Here is a 16,128-nt window from a genome sequence, read left to right as displayed (position 1 = left end):
GGTTAGGGTTGGAAAGGACCTTAAGATCATCTAGTTCCAACCCCCTGCCATGGGCAGGGACACCACACACTAGACCATGTCACCCAAGGCTCCGTCCAGCCTGACCTTGAACACTGCCAGGGACGGAGCATTTACCACTTCTTTGGGCAACCTGTTCCAGTGCCTCACCACCCTCACAGTAAAGAACTTCTTCCTTGTATCTGACCTAAACTTCCCCTGTGAAAGTTTGAACCCTTTACCCCTTGTCCTATCACTACAGTCCCTAATGAAGAGTCCCTCATGAAGAGTTCCTCTCCAGAATCCCTGTAGGCCCCCTTCAGATATTGGAAGGCTGCTATGAGGTCTACATGCAGCTTCTTTTCTCCAGGCTGAACAGCCCCAGCTTTCTCAGCCCGTCTTCATACAGGAGGTGCTCCAGTCCCTGATCATCCTTGTGGCCTCCTCTGGACTTGCTCCAGCAGCTCCACGTCCTTCCTGTGTTGAGGACACCAGAACTGCACACAGTGCTCCAAGTGGGATCTCAGCAGAGCCGAGTAGAGGGGCAGGATCACCTCCTTCAACCTGCTGGTGTCGCGCTTCTTTTGATGCAGCCAAGGATATGGTTAGCAAAATGAGAGGGGTAGAGAAGGGTTTTATAGCAATTGATGTTTGGCAGCTGGTGTCCATGGTGGCAAATGCAGATATAAATAATAGAACTTGAAGAACAGGAGCACTTTTCATTTTTTCTGGTTTCTAGTTTTCCATTTACAGCTTCGAAATGTTAGAATTCCTGCTCTAAACCGTCAGCCTCAAATTCTTAAGTCACAGGCTGCCTTTGGGCCAGATTTTCCCGTACCTGATGGCAGCACAGTTGCTGTGCGTGCTGTCAAGTGAGCCGTAGGCAAGGCCTGATATTTACTCGGTGTTCTTTGCTTCCTAGATCCCCAGGAGCTGGGATGTGGAGCCTGCAAGCGGGGCTGCTTCACGGAGGAAGACACCAGAGTGAGGAGTGTGTGAACATGTGGAGCAGCTGCCGGCTGGTTCCCTCCTGAGAGTCTGGCAGCAGCGCTCAGCACACAAATGGTGCCTGGGTTCAGGGCCACACCTCTTCTGTCACATTTCCTAACTTTGAAGTTATTTATAGCATTATTTATAAATTTATACGTTATTTATAGTTGTATTTATAAATATATTTATAAATATATACGTTATTTATAGCTTTATTTATAAATTTATATGTTACTTATAACTTTATAGTTATTTATAGTAAATAAAGATAATAAAGAATAAATTAAAAAATTTAGGAAGTTTTTTTAGAAATTTTTTATTTTTGTTAGAAATAAAAACTAAAGATAATAAATCCTAAGGTTTAAATAGCTGTGTTTGTGTCTTGATGTTAAGAAAAGTGCTGACATCTTTGTACAAGAAACTTTTAATCTGGTCTGTGTTCTCAGCATTGCCATCACCTCCGTACTTTGGAATCCATGTTGTGGGAACTATTAATAATTATACTTCTTGCTTTTTCTCCTCGGAGGACTAACCTATGGGGGAGACATCCCCGAACATCTTCCACCTCCCTACCAGGCTATTTACAGTAGCATTGAAGAATTTCGAAGATTTTAAATATCCTTTGAATACCCATGAAACCAGCCTGCTCCTTTTGCTGGGAACCAGCACGTTGCTGCATATGGTTCAGGTCTTGCTTAAGGTTGAACAACTATGTGAGCATACCACCAAGATATCTTCCCGGAGGCTGGACAGGTATGAGTGGCAGGGTGTGTGGGATAGTATGGGCAAGTACGTAGGCCAGTGGGCCCCTGCAATGCTCTGGAGCTTCACCCCTGAACAAGTGCAAAATCCAAAAAAACTACTCCATTAGTCGGAAAAAGCATCATCCCGGCAATACCAGAGAGGCAAAATCACCACAACACGCTGGGGCCTGGCCCATGCCCGCTGAACCCTGCTCAGCACTATCCAGTACCTTCAAGGAGAAAAGAAAGTCTCTGGATCTGATTGCAAAGCAACAGGATCAGGAAGTGGGTCCCGATTTTACAGTTACACAAGAGTCCCCAGTGCAATGGGGAAAAGCCTTAGATCAACTAAAGCCACTTGAAAAGGAACATGCTTGGTTTACTGATGGGCCAGCTAAATATATGGGAAGAAAGAGATTTTGGAAAGCAGTAGCATACCATCCTCATTCAGAAACATTTCTAGAAACAACAGGAGAAGGGAAATGAGCCAATATGCTAAATTATGTGCAACTTACATGGTTTTAAAACAAGAAGATCCAGGAGAATGCCATTTATATACTGATTCTTGGTCCATAGCTAATGGACTAGCTACTTGGCTACCAACCTGGCTAGCCAAAGACTGGAAAACATATTCTAGGGAGGTCTGGGAAAAAGAAGATAAATAGTACAAAGGACGAAGGTAACTGTATTTCATGTTGATGCTCATAGTAATACAGACACATTAGAGCAACTTTGTAACTCTGTTGCAGACAACTGGGCATATTCCTCCAGGGCATTTTGGTCTAGTAACTGCTGGATCAAACCTAACCCTGAAAGGTGTCCATTGCATGGGAGGAGTGATTGATGCAGATTGTCAAGGGATTAAGGCAATCCTGTCAAACAATGGTGAACAAGATTTGATTATTCAACTCTGTGATCAAATAGTGCAGTTATTGATCCTACCAGTTTTTCAAGCAGAAACAATGAAGGGGGATCCACCCCAGTCACCACAGTTCGTGGAGATAAGGGGTTTGGATTGACAGGTATCAACTATGGAGCTAAAATATGGGTTCAAAGGCCAAATGGCCCCCCCAAACCGGCTGCAGTAATAGCCATGGGGAAAAATAACACCTTCTGATTATGAAACCTGGGCAAGAAAAATGGGAATATGTCCACACAACAAAATGTTATTTGCGAGAATGGCAAGATGGTATAGGACTTTATCTTACAGATCCTGCACAGCTGAACCTACCTGTATAGCGTAAGGGCCCCTTCGAGAGAGGATATTATCCACGTCACCTGATCTAAGAAAGCACCTTTCGTGGAAATCAGCAAAAGTCAGAACAATGCGGCTGTTGTTAATATTGCTCATTATATGTTATCATTAGGGTCAAATAGTCAATTTGAAAAATAGGTTTTAACTTCAGGGAAAACAGTGGCAAAAACATTCAATCTCAGCAACTGCTGGGTCTGCAGGAGTCCAAGCAGAGTCGAAGATTGCCCTTGGATAGCCCAACCGATATCACCTAAGTGGTGGATCAATGACCAACACGATACACATGAAAGGACAGAATTCTGGACTGAAGACAGCAAGCCTTGGCGATTGCGCTTTCACGGAAAAGGCATTCACTAACTTCATCGGACACGAAAACATGGGGTTCAAGTGGAAAAAAGTGTTCATCAATAGACTTTATCTTTAGGTTTGGATTATTGAACCTCTAATTATCCTCCTTACAATTATTTCAAATATCAAGGCAGAAACATGTAAACAGAGTATGTACACAACAATCAGAGAGACAGTCTAAAACAGCCATGATTCATCTATAAGTCAAAGGACCGATTTAAGTGCTAGGGCCTGAACAAGCCTAAGCCAGAGTTGACTTACACATGAATCCTGTACATTTTATGATCACTGCCCTTTGTACTAGTTGACATAATATTAAGACAGAACGATAAACCGCTGATGCTGATGACTAGATAAACCTTACATATAGACTCAACAAACCACCTATGCTAGCTGTTTTAATACTAAAATGGGTACTGTAGGTCTGATGGCTCTTGTGAGGATTCTGTGCAACTGTCTGCAAGGATCTTCAGCAATTGTCTGCAAAGTATTTTAGAAAACAGACCAACTGCGCCCTGGGCTCTGGCCAAGCCCTAGTCTCGATTGGTCGGGGGGTGTACCACCAGATGTTTCCATACGAAAGAATATGCAAGTCATTCTGACTTGCTAATTTGGGTCTACAAAAGCTGGACCCTCTTGCAGCGACTTTGGAGACCTCCTCTATGGGTGGACACACCACATACAACTTCCCAATTGCCAGGAGAGCTTCCCCAAATCCTCGCTGCAACAGGGGCTCCCCAGCAACTGCGGATCTGGATGATGGTAACATATTTAGGCAATTGGTGATGTGTCTTTTCCTTAAGGACACATTTACTAAAGGCCTCTCTGTCATTTGTCACACTAGAATTACAATACTTGACATTTGAATACAAACATTCCTGTACGAACACGACCCTGACAGATGAACAACAAATAAAGCACAAGCCTGTCCTGGGAAAAGCTGGGAACAGCCCGTGAGTACAGACAGGCAGCTTACTGCTGCTGAAGATAAACCCACTGAAGCAGTGTCTTCAATGCTTCTTTGGGATCCCGGTTCCTCATGCTGTAGATGAGGTTCACTGCTGGAGGCATCACGGAGTACAGAATTGACATGGCCAGATCCAGGAATGGGGAGAAGATGGAGAGGGGCTTCAGGTAGGTAAATGTGCCAGTGCTGATAAACAGGAAGAGTATGGCCAGGTGAGGGAGGCACGTGGAAAAGGCTTTGTGGCCACTGTCCTGCCTGTGACACCACGTGCTTCATTCCTCCCATCTTTCATAGATTTTCCCCTGTCCAGGGCACAGTGACCACCTCTGAAGCCTTCTTTTCAGCAGGCTGTCTAGGCAAAGGCCCTTCCCATTACTCTCCACTTGTCTCCTCCCCTCACTCCTTGTTCATTCAGAGTCCTGTCCCCTCAGCTGCTGCCTTGAGCTTCAGACAGGAAAGGCTTTCAAGTCCTTCTGTGGCCTAATTGCCTCCTTGGACAACTCTTCAATCATGTTCACAGCTACCTCTTTGTATCTACCTGTCGTGGTCTGAGCCCAGCCGGTAACTCAGAACCACACAGTCGCTCGCTCACTCCCCCCCTTCCTCCCCCCGCTCCCGGAGGGATGGGGAGGAGAATCGGAAGAATGTAACTCCCACGGGTTGAGATAAGAGCAGTCCCGCAACTAAGGTATAACACAAAACCACTACTGCTACCACCAATGATAATAACGATTAGTGAAATAACAAGGGGAGAGGATACAATTGCTCACCCCCCGCCGACCGATACCCAGCCCGACCCGAGCAGTGATCTGGGCCTTCTGGGTAACTCCCCCCGGTTTATATACTGGGCATGACGTGCTGTGGTATGGAATACCCCTTTGGCTAGTTTGGGTCAGGTGTCCTGTCTCTGCTTCCTCCCGGCTTCCCCTCCTCCCTGGCAAAGCATGAGACTGAGAAAGTCCTTGGTTGGAATAAACATTACTTAGCAACAACTAAAAACATCGGTGTTATCAGCGTTGTTCCCAGGCTGAAAGTTAAAAATACAGCACTGCACCAGCTACAAAGAAGGAGAAAAATGACTGCTATAGCTGAACCCAGGACAACATGGCAGCAGCTGCCTGGGGCACTGGGTTTCTCAATGCTCTGCTGCACACAGCCAATACATTTTCACTACCCCTCTGCCGAGGCAATGCTGTGGAGCAGTTCTTCTGTGAAATCCCCCAGAGGAGTCCTGGGCAGAGAAGGATTTGGGGCACACAGCTCTGTGCAGGACACAAATGATGTTTTAATGCCTGGAGGCCTGTCAGACATCAGTCAATGGCCTTGAAAATGAAAGGATGCACACAAATGTACAAGTACATTTTCAACAAGTCAATCACTTGAGTACATTCAAGACCTGGCAATGTTTTCCCACCATGACAGAATGAGAAATTCCAGGCAGTGTATTACTGGCAGGAGAAGAAATCTTGATCTTCCCCTGTACTTGTATTACCCCTACTCCATCTATAATTTAATCACCCTCATCATTAAGGTTTTTCCACCTCTCCTGATCAAATGGCCATGCCTAAGGGCATCTTTCCAGCAGACTATCTGGACATGTGCCTTTCTCATTGCTCTCAGGTCTCCTCCTCCACTTGCTCTTTGGTCATTCAGATCCTCTCAACTCTCTGGTTTCTGCTTGGAGCTGCAGGGAGTTAGAAACTTGCCCCTTCTTTTAGAAGTCTGATTAACCCTTTGGCCAACACCTTAATTGTGTTTATGTCTCTCCTTTCTTATCTCCCTGTTTAAAACTGTTCTGTGCAAATCCCTTGTGAAAGGGGGATCATGTTAGATGCTGCTTGGACTTGACATAAAGCTGAGGAGTTATCATATAGTGTGTAACTTGTGTTTGTGAGCACTGAAGAGAAAGCTTCTCTGTGGCTGGTGCAGCCCAGTTCCCCAAGGAAAGCAGGAGGGAGCTGGTGTAAAGGAGCTGCCCCATCCAGCTGCAGAGCACAGGAGAGGAGTCACATGTGAGGAAAAGCGCTGCGAGTCGCAGGGGCCGCTGAGGGCATAGTCTCTGCACCCCCTGGAAAACACTATGGCTGATGGTGGGGACCGGGCGGGCGGAGGTGGGTCCCGGTGCTTCCACCCCAAACCAGTCTGTGATTCCATGATTCTCTGATGTGTGAATGTCGGTCACTCTCCATTTCTCACAGGTGGACGTGACACACTGTTCATTGCCCAGGTTGAGCTGTGACCCCTCGCATGCTCCACCTCTGGATGAAAGGCACTGAGGAAGAGCAGCCCATGAGGGACCTCCCTAAGCCGGCTGGGCAGAGGTTGGTCCCCCCGCGGCGACTCCTGGAGCACCCCTGGGTGCCCAGTGGCCATGGGCACGATGCTGCCACCATCACAAAGACGAGGTGCTCAGTGTGGAGATGCCCATTGTGACAGGGGCCCCCACGGTGACTGTGGGCTGTTTAAGGAGCGAGAGCCCTGCAGGAACCAGTGCAGAGGAGACCCCTCCCTGGGGAGCCTGCATCTCCCCTGGCTGCCCTGTGCATCCAGGTACGTGTTCTTTGACTTTTCAATCCTACTTTAGTATTTGCTTGAAACACGTTGTGGGTGCGTGCTCTAAAGGGAGGAGAAGCTGTCAGGAGATGTGCTGGTGCCATCCCAGCTGGAGGAGCAGGGGAGAGGTGAGGAGGAGGCCCTGGGCTTGTTCATGTGCTTGGAGCTCAGCTCTGGCTGCAGAGGTGCTGGGGGCGAAGCAGGAGCCTTGTGTGTGCAGGAGCTGCTGGTGTGAGAGGTGCTGAGAAGGTGTGAGGGCAGGAGCAGCCCCTGGGCAGTGCAGCTGCTGGTGCTGTCCCTGAGAGCTCAGCACAAGGGGACCTGCCTGGCTCCAGCAATGCGCGCAGAAGCCCACCGGGCATTGCGGAAGGCAGGAGGGGTCCCGGTGGGCTCTGGTAAAGGCCAGGCCAGCGCCGGGCATTGCGGAAGGCTCCAGTGCTCTGCTGGACTCTGGCAATGCATTCTGGAAGGTGACAAAGGCCCTGGCAGGCGCAGGCACAGCCCAGAAGCCCACCGGGCATTGCGGAAGGTGGGAAGGAGCTGGTGGGCTCTGGCCACCCCTGCGCAATCCTGACTGGGGCAATGCCTGTGGGATCCCCTGTGCTCCCACAGCAACAGTGCCAGGACAGGAGCTGTTGCTGGGCCTCCCCTGCCCTTGGCAAGCACTGCCCCAGCCCCAGCAACACTCGGGAGCTGCGCTTCCTCAGCCAAATAATGCTGCTCCCAGCTCCGTGCCCATCCAAAGAGCCAAGCTCCAAGAGTGCAAACGTCCAGCCCCTGCTGGCACAGCAAAGGGGCCAGGACAGGGTCAGTGTTTAAAGCCAGCCGGGAACTCAGCACCAGCAGCCGCTCGCTCAGCACCCGGGTGGGATGGGGAGGAGAATGGGAAAAAAGTAAAACCCACAGGTGGAGATGAGAACAGGTCAGGAGCTGAAATCAAGTACAATGTAATGTTAGTATTAATTTGATTAAGTACAATGGAAATAACAAGGGGAGAGAGATGGAACCAAAAGGGGAAAGAAAGCACCAAGAGCCAGCAGTGATGCCCAATACAATTGCTCAGCACTTGCTGAGCCACACCCAGCCCTACCTGAGCAGCGACCCGTCCCTTCTGGGTGGCTCCCCCAGTTTCTATGGCCTGAGGTGTCATGGGCCCACCGGGCTGAAAAGCATCTATATTAGAGTGTATACTTTAGAATAGTAATATAGATATATTATATAATCATATCTATTATTATAATATATAATAATTTTAATTATATTATAACTTATAAAAATAAGTGAGGGTTAGAGTTAGGGTCAGGAACAGGGGTTTCACTCAGGGATGGGGTTTCGGAGTTAGGGTTAGGGATTGATTTAGTCCGCAGCATCATGGCAGGGAGGGGACAAGGACATGAGGAGTTTAGGGGATACCAGTAGTGTTTTGGGTGCTCTGGGGATGTTTTAGGGTGTCCATCCGGTTTTGTGGGGGAGGGTTGGGTTTTTTTTGAGGTGTTTCAGGGATGTTTCTGAGTGCTATGGGTGTGCTTTAGAGTGGTCCACTAGAGCAGGTTGCTCCAAGCCCGTGTCCAACCTGGCCTTGAACGCTGCCAGGGATGGGGCAGCCACAGCTTCTCTGGGCACCCTGTGCCAGTGTCCCACCACCCTCACAGGGAAAAATTCCTTCCACCGGGCTGAAAAGCATTTATATTAGAGTGTATAATTTATAAATTTGCATGTAGTATAAAATCATATCTCTTATTATAATAAATAAGAATTAAAATAACATATTATATCTTCTTATAAAAATAAGTGAGGGTAAGATTTAGGGTCAGGAATAGGGGTTGTGGTCAGTTACAGGGTTTAGGGTCAGGGGTTAGGTTTTGGGTTAGGTTGCATCATCATGGCAGGGAGGGGACAAGGACATGAGGAGTTTGAGGGATCCCAGTGTTATTTGGGGGGCTCTGGGCATGTTTCAAGGTGTCCATCGGGTGTTTGGGCGTGACTTGGGTTTTTTTTGAGGTGTTTTAGGGGTGCTTCTGGGTGTCCTGTGGGGTTTTTTTAGAGTGGTTTGCTGCTCTGGGGGGCATTTTTGGGTCGTTTTGGGTGTTTGAGGGGTGTTCTGAGGGGCCTTGGGGGTATTCGAGTGCATTGGAGGGTGGTGTTTGAAAGTTATTTCAGGGTGTTTGGGTTTACTCAGGGGGTGGTTTTGGGGTGGTTTGTGGTGTTTCAGCAGTATTTTAAGAGTGTTTAGAGGCTTAGGGTGGTGTTGGGTATGTTTGGAGGAGTCCTGAAGTGTTACAGGGTATTTTGGGGGTCGTCTAGGGTGTTTGGGGGCAGTTTGTTGTGGTTTTTTTATGCTTGGACTGTTTTGGATGGTGTTTTGAGGGTGTTTGTGGATATTTTGGGATGTTTGGGAGAGTCTTGGGAGGTTTCAGGCATGTTTGAGTGTGTTTTGGGGGTGTTTCAGGATGGTTTTGGGTGTTTCAGGGTGTTTCACAGTCTCAGGGCAGGTGAAGGCCGTGGGGCACAGCAGTGGCAGGTGCTGCTCTGGTACCACAAATTTGCATCACTCCGCCCACAGCAGGGGGGGGTCTCCCCAGGTGACCCCAGTGTAGCCCACTATGACCCCCGTGCGATCCCAGTTGCCCACAGCATGGCCCCACTTACCCTCAGCACAGTCCTGGTAGCTCCCAGTATATCCCAGTCACTCCCAGTCAGCTCAAGTGCAGTCCCAGTTGCCCCCAGTGCAATCCCAGTCACCTCCAGCATGAACTCAGCGCAGTGCCAGTCACTCCCAGTTCATCCCAGTGTGATCCCAGTTACTCGCAGTATGATCCCTGCATGGAATCCCGGAGTCGGGGGATGGTTTGGATTGGAAGGGACCTTAAAGCTCATCCAGTTCTAACCCCCTGCCACGGACAGGGACACCTTCCACTAGAGCAGGTTGCTCCAAGGCCCTGTGTCCAACCTGGCCTTGAACACTGCCAGGGATGGGGCAGCCACAGCTTCTCTGAGCACCCTGTGCCAGTGTCCCACCACCCTCACAGGGAAGAGCTTTTTCCTAATGTCTGAGCTAAATCTTCCCTTTTTCAGCTTAAAGCCATTCCCCTTTGTCCTGTCACTGCACACCCTTGTCAAAAGCCCCTCTCCAGATTTCTTGTAGGCCCTGTTTAGGTATGGGCTTAGTAAGGTCTCCCTGGAGCCTTCTCTTCTCCGGGCTGAACACCCCCAGCTCTCTCAGCCTGTCTTCATCAGAGAAGTGCTCCAGCCCTTGGAGAATCTTTCTGGCCCTTCATAACCCCATCATAGTAGGATCATAAGAGAAAAGAGGTTGGAAGGGACCCCAGGAGGTCTCAAGTCCAACCTGTCAGAAACAGGGTCAGAGCAAGTGGTTCAAGGCTTGATTCAGTCCCAGTTGGAAAACCCCAAGGCCAGAGACTGCACAGCCTCTCTGGGGGACCTGATGCAGCACTTGCCTGAGCCTATGGGAACAAGGTTTGCCTATGTCCTGGCTGAACCTCTCCTCTGTCACTATCCCCCATTGCCTTTTGTCCTCCCACCTGGCACCATGGTGAGGAGCCTGGCTCTGGATTCTCCATGTCCTCCTTGCCGGTACAGGCAGCCAGTCCCCGACAGCCTTCCCTTCCCAAGATCTCAGGTCCCCATCAGCCTTCCCTTCTCTGGGCTGGACAAGCCCAGCTCCCCCAGCCTCTCCCCACAGGCAACGTGCTCCAGTCCCTGCCTGTCCTGAGGGCCCCTTGCTAAACCCACTCCTGCTTGCCAATAGCGTTCCTGAATTGGGGATCTGAAACCTGGATGGAGGATTCCAGAGCATCCCTTCCCTTGTTCTCCTGCCGTGCTCCTGGTCATACAGCCCGGGATGCTGCTGTCCTCCCTTGCTGCCAGGGCACACGCTGCCTCCTGTCCAGCTCCTGCCCACCCAGACCTTTGCCATGGGCTGCTCCCAGCCAGGCAGCCCCAGCCTGTGCCATTGCAGGTGAGTCCCCTGCAGGGACACCTGTGTCCCCTGCTCTCCTCCCCAGGACACCCTGAGAGAGAGCTCTGCAGCCCCCCCATGCCATCCCATCTCCCCCCACCAGCACAACAGCCCGGCCCTTGGGCTCCTCAAGAGCTCTTCCTGCTCCAGGCACAGAGCAGCCATCCCAGAGCTGGAGCAGCCAGAAAGCTGATTTCATTCCCCTTCATTCCTGCCATGTGAGGACATATCACAGAGAAGAAGTTGCTGCAGGATCATTTATTTCGCTTAAATACATTGTGAAATCCTCACTGACACAAAGTCTGTGGGTCACACAAGACGGGTGGATACTGAAGTAGAAGAAAATGAAAACTGACATTTCTATGAAGACAAGAACATCAAAATCGAAACAGAAAAACAAATGTAAAAAGCAGCCCGAAGAACATGGCCTGTCGATGACCTACAACTTGGGAGCCCTTTGCAGAGGAAAGCAGGCAAGTGTAACGGTCTGCTGAAAACGCAGCCAGTCACCAGCTTCCTCACAGCATCCTTGAGCTCCTGGTTCCTCAGGCTGTAGAAGATGGAGTTCACTACTGGAGGCACCACTGAATAAAGAATTGAAGCCGCCAGATCCAGGGATGACGAGGAGATGGAGTGGGGCTTCAGGTAGGTAAACATGCCAGTGCTGATAAACAAGGAGACCACGGCCAGGTGAGGGAGGCACGTGGAAAAGGCTTTGTGGCGTCCCTGCTCAGAGGGGATCCTCAGCACGGCCCTGAAGATCTGCACATAGGAACCCACAATGAAAACAAAACAGCCAAGTGCTAAACAGAAATCAACCACAAGAAGCCCAACTTCCCTGAGGTAGGAATGTGAGCAGGAGAGCTTGAGGATCTGGGGGATTTCACAGAAGAACTGCTCCACAGCATTGCCTCGGCAGAGGGGTAGTGAAAATGTATTGGCTGTGTGCAGCAGAGCAGTGAGAAACCCAGTGCCCCAGGCAGCTGCTGCCATGTGGACACAAGCTCTGCTGCCCAGGAGGGTCCCGTAGTGCAGGGGCTTGCAGATGGCCACGTAGCGGTCATAGGACATGATGGTGAGAAGAAAATACTCTGCACTAGTAAAGAAGAATACAAAGAAGACCTGTGCAGCACAACCTGTGTAGGAGATGGCCCTGGTGTCCCAGAGGGAATTGGCCATGGATTTGGGGACAGTGGTGGAGATGCAGCCCACGTCCAGGAGGGAGAGGTTGAGCAGGAAGAAGTACATGGGGGTGTGGAGGTGCTGGTCGCAGGCTGTGCTGGTGATGATGAGGCCGTTGCCCAGGAGCGCAGCCAGGGAGATGCCCAGGAAGAGCCAGAAGTGCCAGAGCTGCAGCTCCCGCGTGTCTGCGAATGGCAGGAGGAGGAAGTGGGTGATGGAGCTGCCATTGGACATCTGCTGCCTCTGGGTATGGGGCACTGTCCTAGGAGAAAAAGGCAGTGACAGGTTAGGGGAGACTTCTCAGGATAAAACCAGTCAATTTCTCATGAGATTTAACCACCCACCCACCCACCCTGCTCAAGTTCAAATGGATTTTCCTGTTTCTGTTGCTGGTGGCTGAGTGTGCTGAGAGAAGCACTGTGGCTCCCAAGGACTCAGCTCTGCGCCGCTGCAGGCGTTTCGCGAAGCTGCTCTGTGAAAGCTCCAATATCCATGAGGAATGTCAGCTGTAACAGGTTCAGAGTCTGCACTCACAACTATGAAGATTGTGGCTGCAGAACAGACCCTCAGCCTGAGTTTATCAGGATTTTTACAGAAGTTTCTCATCTCACAAGTGCTATTTTTAGGTGTAGAAATCCTAATTTTTGTGACTGAATATGCGGTCAGTATTAGGACAGGACTGATGAAACGGCTCAGCAGCCTCTGGTTCAGTGCGTAGTCTGGAGAGCTGCAGAGTCCATCAGTCTTGTTCCTTGCTGCTCTGCACTTGCCCCTGTGATGCCCCAAGTATTACTGCACACACAGATAACTCTGAAATAAAAAACAGAGAAGAGACAAAGAATGAGATAAAGAACAACTGGACTCTGGTGCCAGCCAGGGAGCCCTGCTGGTTCAAAGGGCAGAACTTCTCTCTCCCAGCCCAAGGTGCAGCTGTGATACACAGAGCAGGACACAGCCCTGGCAGCAGAAGCAAATGAGTCTGAGCACAGAGTTCTGACCCCCAAGGGAAGGCTCCACACTCACGAGGACCCTACGGGAGAGCTGTGCCTGTCTGGGGGCAGGTCGCAAGCCCAGCAGGACAGGCAGAGCAGACAGGCAGGGAACTGCAGAGGAGATGTTCTAGAGAGACAGTCAGCTCCTTGCCCAGCAGAGCATGGCCAGCAGCCACCTCCAGTGCCAGACACCAAGAGAGCTGCCTGAACGCACCCTCCCCAGGCCTGGGCTGCACTTTCCCCCCACTCCCTGCCCATGGCTCTGCTGCCTGGAGCTGTCCCTGCCAGGAGCTGCTGCTCTGTGCCCAGCTCTGCTCCCTCTCAGTGCTCCCAGAGCCCATCCCATGGGCTGTGTGCTCAGCTCTGCCCTGCACACCCCTCCTGGCAGCAGGGCTCTGCAGAGGGGCATCTCTGCCTGTGCAGGGGCTCAGGAGCAGCTCAGACAAGTCCTCACAAGACTCTCGGTGTCTTCTCCAAAGCGTAACCCACCCAGCACTTCCATTCCCTGCAAGGGGTTGTTTCTTCCCCCCCAGCTTCTCCCCCAGCACCATGGGGATCTCCCAGGCAGGCTGAGTGCTGACCCTGGCAGGCGGCAGAGTCCCTGCCCCAGCACACAGCACCTGGGGTGCAGGGACCCTGCTTGCAAGGACAGCGCTGGGCACCCCTGGCTGCACACCCATATTCACACCCTGCAGCCAGCCCCGGGACAAGGGACCTGTCTTGCCCTGTCCCTCGCATGGTGCACAGGGAAGCCGCACTTTGGAGCACATCCTCCTCCTTACATACAGAGAGAAACTAAGAGAGTCCTCCTGACAGATCCCATGCACTGTCCAAGGCAGCAGCTTGAGGAGATCCCTCCAGGAACTGCAGCTGCATTGCCCTGCACCCAGAGCCTTACCACATACAGGGTGGGGAAGGTTTCTCCTGCAGGCAGCTCTCAGCATCCTCCACTGCCAAGTGCCTTTAAGCTCTCTGAGGCTCGCAGGTCTGCCCTCGGTGCCTGCAGGCAGTGCCCCAGCCCTGCTCCTGCCCAGAGCTGTCTCTCTGCAGCACTGCCCGCTTGTCAGTATCTCTCTCTGTCCCAGGAGCCTGACCAGCTCAGCAGCAGAGGCCCAGCCCAAGGTGGCACTGCCTCTGCCCCTCTGGGGTCCTTCCAGGGCTCCCTGGGGCTCCAGGGGAACACCATGGGAAATAGCCTGAAGCAAGCACTGATGTTCCCTCCCTCAGCTGGCAGACACACTTATTGCTGCAGTGTCATTTCTCTACTGAGAGACAGAGTTCGGTCTTAACATCAGCTTTTCTAAGAACTACAGAATAATTTAGGTTGGAAATGACCCTTCAGATCAAGTCCAGCCATTAAGGCAACACTGACAAGTCCACCACTAAGCCATGTCCACAAGTGCCACATCTACATGTCTTTTAAATACCTCCAGGGCTGTTGACCAACCACTTCTGTGGGCAGCCTATTCCTTATCCTATCATTAGCCAGGACAGCCAGGACAGGACAGGCAGGGATCTCCTTTACCGCTGCTGAAGGAAGGGATTCAGCCTGGTTAGTTGCGGCATCTCATCCTGGGACTGTAGCCCTGGGGATGAAAGGGAACTCAGCTCCGTCAGTCATTAAGTGAACACGAAGTACATCACTGCAGGGTCTTTACTCACTCCCTTCATGATTCAAGCAAGGAACAGCCCAAGCATTTTAACTGTGTGCCTGGGTCCATCTGGCCTTCAGAGACAGCATCCTCCAAGCACAGCGATGGGAAATAGCAAAACTCAGTCAAACTCAAACAGGAATTCAAGGGCACCAAGATGAGGTGCTGCTGCTTCAGGAACAGTTAAAGAAGAAAGAAGGTAACACAGGACCACTACTAAATAAAGCTAGAGGACATGCAGGTAGATCTCAGATAGCCTATCTCCTCTTTGCCTCAGTTCCCACCAGCAAGGTCTCCCAGGCCTTTGTGTTTTGAGGCAGGACTCTGGATGGGAAAGGGGAACAACCAGCTCTGGATGGGGATCAAGCCAGGGGTTACTTTGCAAACTACACCCTTAAGAGTCCATGGGGCCAAAGGGGCTGCATCCAACGTGCTGAGAGAATGTTTTCCACCAGGACGTGCTGGTCTGTTCTTGTCCCAGGAAGAAAGGCACTGGACTCTGGGAGGCATCATTGAAAATGCTCTTCCTTAGCTCTAGCACTGTAAGGGGAGAATTGTAGAGATAATCTCATGTCCCTTTGATGGCTGGAACCCCAGGGGTACAGCATGGAGACAAGAAGGATGAGGAGGATAGATGCCCCCCGCATGAAGGGAAAGCTTGGATTTCTGGAAGTACTCCATGTGACGGGGAACTGGTTGGGTTGCCTTTTGTCACTGAGGATCAGAGGAGTCAGTAAGAGGGACATTGTGCTCACAGTTACAAACTACTTGATCAGGGAGGGGAAACAGAAAAGGTCTTTTGTCAGCACCTGAGGAAGTCTCCAGGTTAATGAGCAGGTTCCTATGGAACTGGAATTGCCCGGCATACCCTGGGAAGGCAAAGCAACAGGGTGCAACAGTCTGGAGGGTCTTGGGACAACCTGGAGGATGCAAGCAAGGAACTGGGACATCTGAGGTGATTGAGGACTGTGAGCAGGGCTATGAAAGAAGCTGGACGGGTTGTGGGGAATTCACAGGCATTGCCAAATGCCCAGAAAACCACAGCTTTGTGTGCAAAGCAACACAATCTACCACCAAGTTGCACCCACACACTCCTACTGACCCCAGCAGAGCCCTGAGTGCTGCAGGAGGGAAAGGATCTCCTTTACCAGGTCCTGGGGGTCAGGGCTTGGCCGCTCTGATGATAAACAAACACAAGGGCCTCCATGGACAGTGGGGCCTCCAGTGCCCTCAGAAACTTGGGGTTTCTTGTGCCTTCTGTTTCTTGAGAGGCTTGTTCATTCTCTCAGTACCTGCAGTTCAGGAACTTGGCACCACAGGGCTCATTCACATGCAAAATGCTCATCCACTTCCAAACCCCTGCCACAGGCAGGGGCACCTTCCACTAGAGCAGGTTGCTCCAAGCCCCTGTGTCCAACCTGGCCTTGAACACTGCCAGGGATGGGGCAGCCACAGCTTCTCTGGGCACCC

The 16,128-nt window shown here is 50.9% G+C and overlaps 1 protein-coding gene across 1 annotated transcript; it reads right to left on the bottom strand.

Annotated features, from left to right (window-relative positions):
* Positions 1-11,354: 11,354 nt before the first annotated feature.
* LOC115603101 (olfactory receptor 14A16-like) lies at positions 11,355-12,248 on the bottom strand (the record flags this gene model as incomplete). Its single annotated transcript, XM_030474717.1, has 1 exon — positions 11,355-12,248. A coding segment is annotated over exon 1 (894 nt), but the record flags the coding sequence as incomplete, so codon positions are not given.
* Positions 12,249-16,128: the final 3,880 nt, after the last annotated feature.

The sequence above is a fragment of the Strigops habroptila genome, unplaced genomic scaffold (assembly GCF_004027225.2).
Source record: "Strigops habroptila isolate Jane unplaced genomic scaffold, bStrHab1.2.pri NW_022045611.1_ctg1, whole genome shotgun sequence".
In the NCBI taxonomy this organism is placed as follows: Eukaryota; Metazoa; Chordata; class Aves; order Psittaciformes; family Psittacidae; genus Strigops; species Strigops habroptila.
Note: the sequence above shows the minus strand (reverse complement) of the source record. Positions and strands in the feature narration are given on the sequence as shown.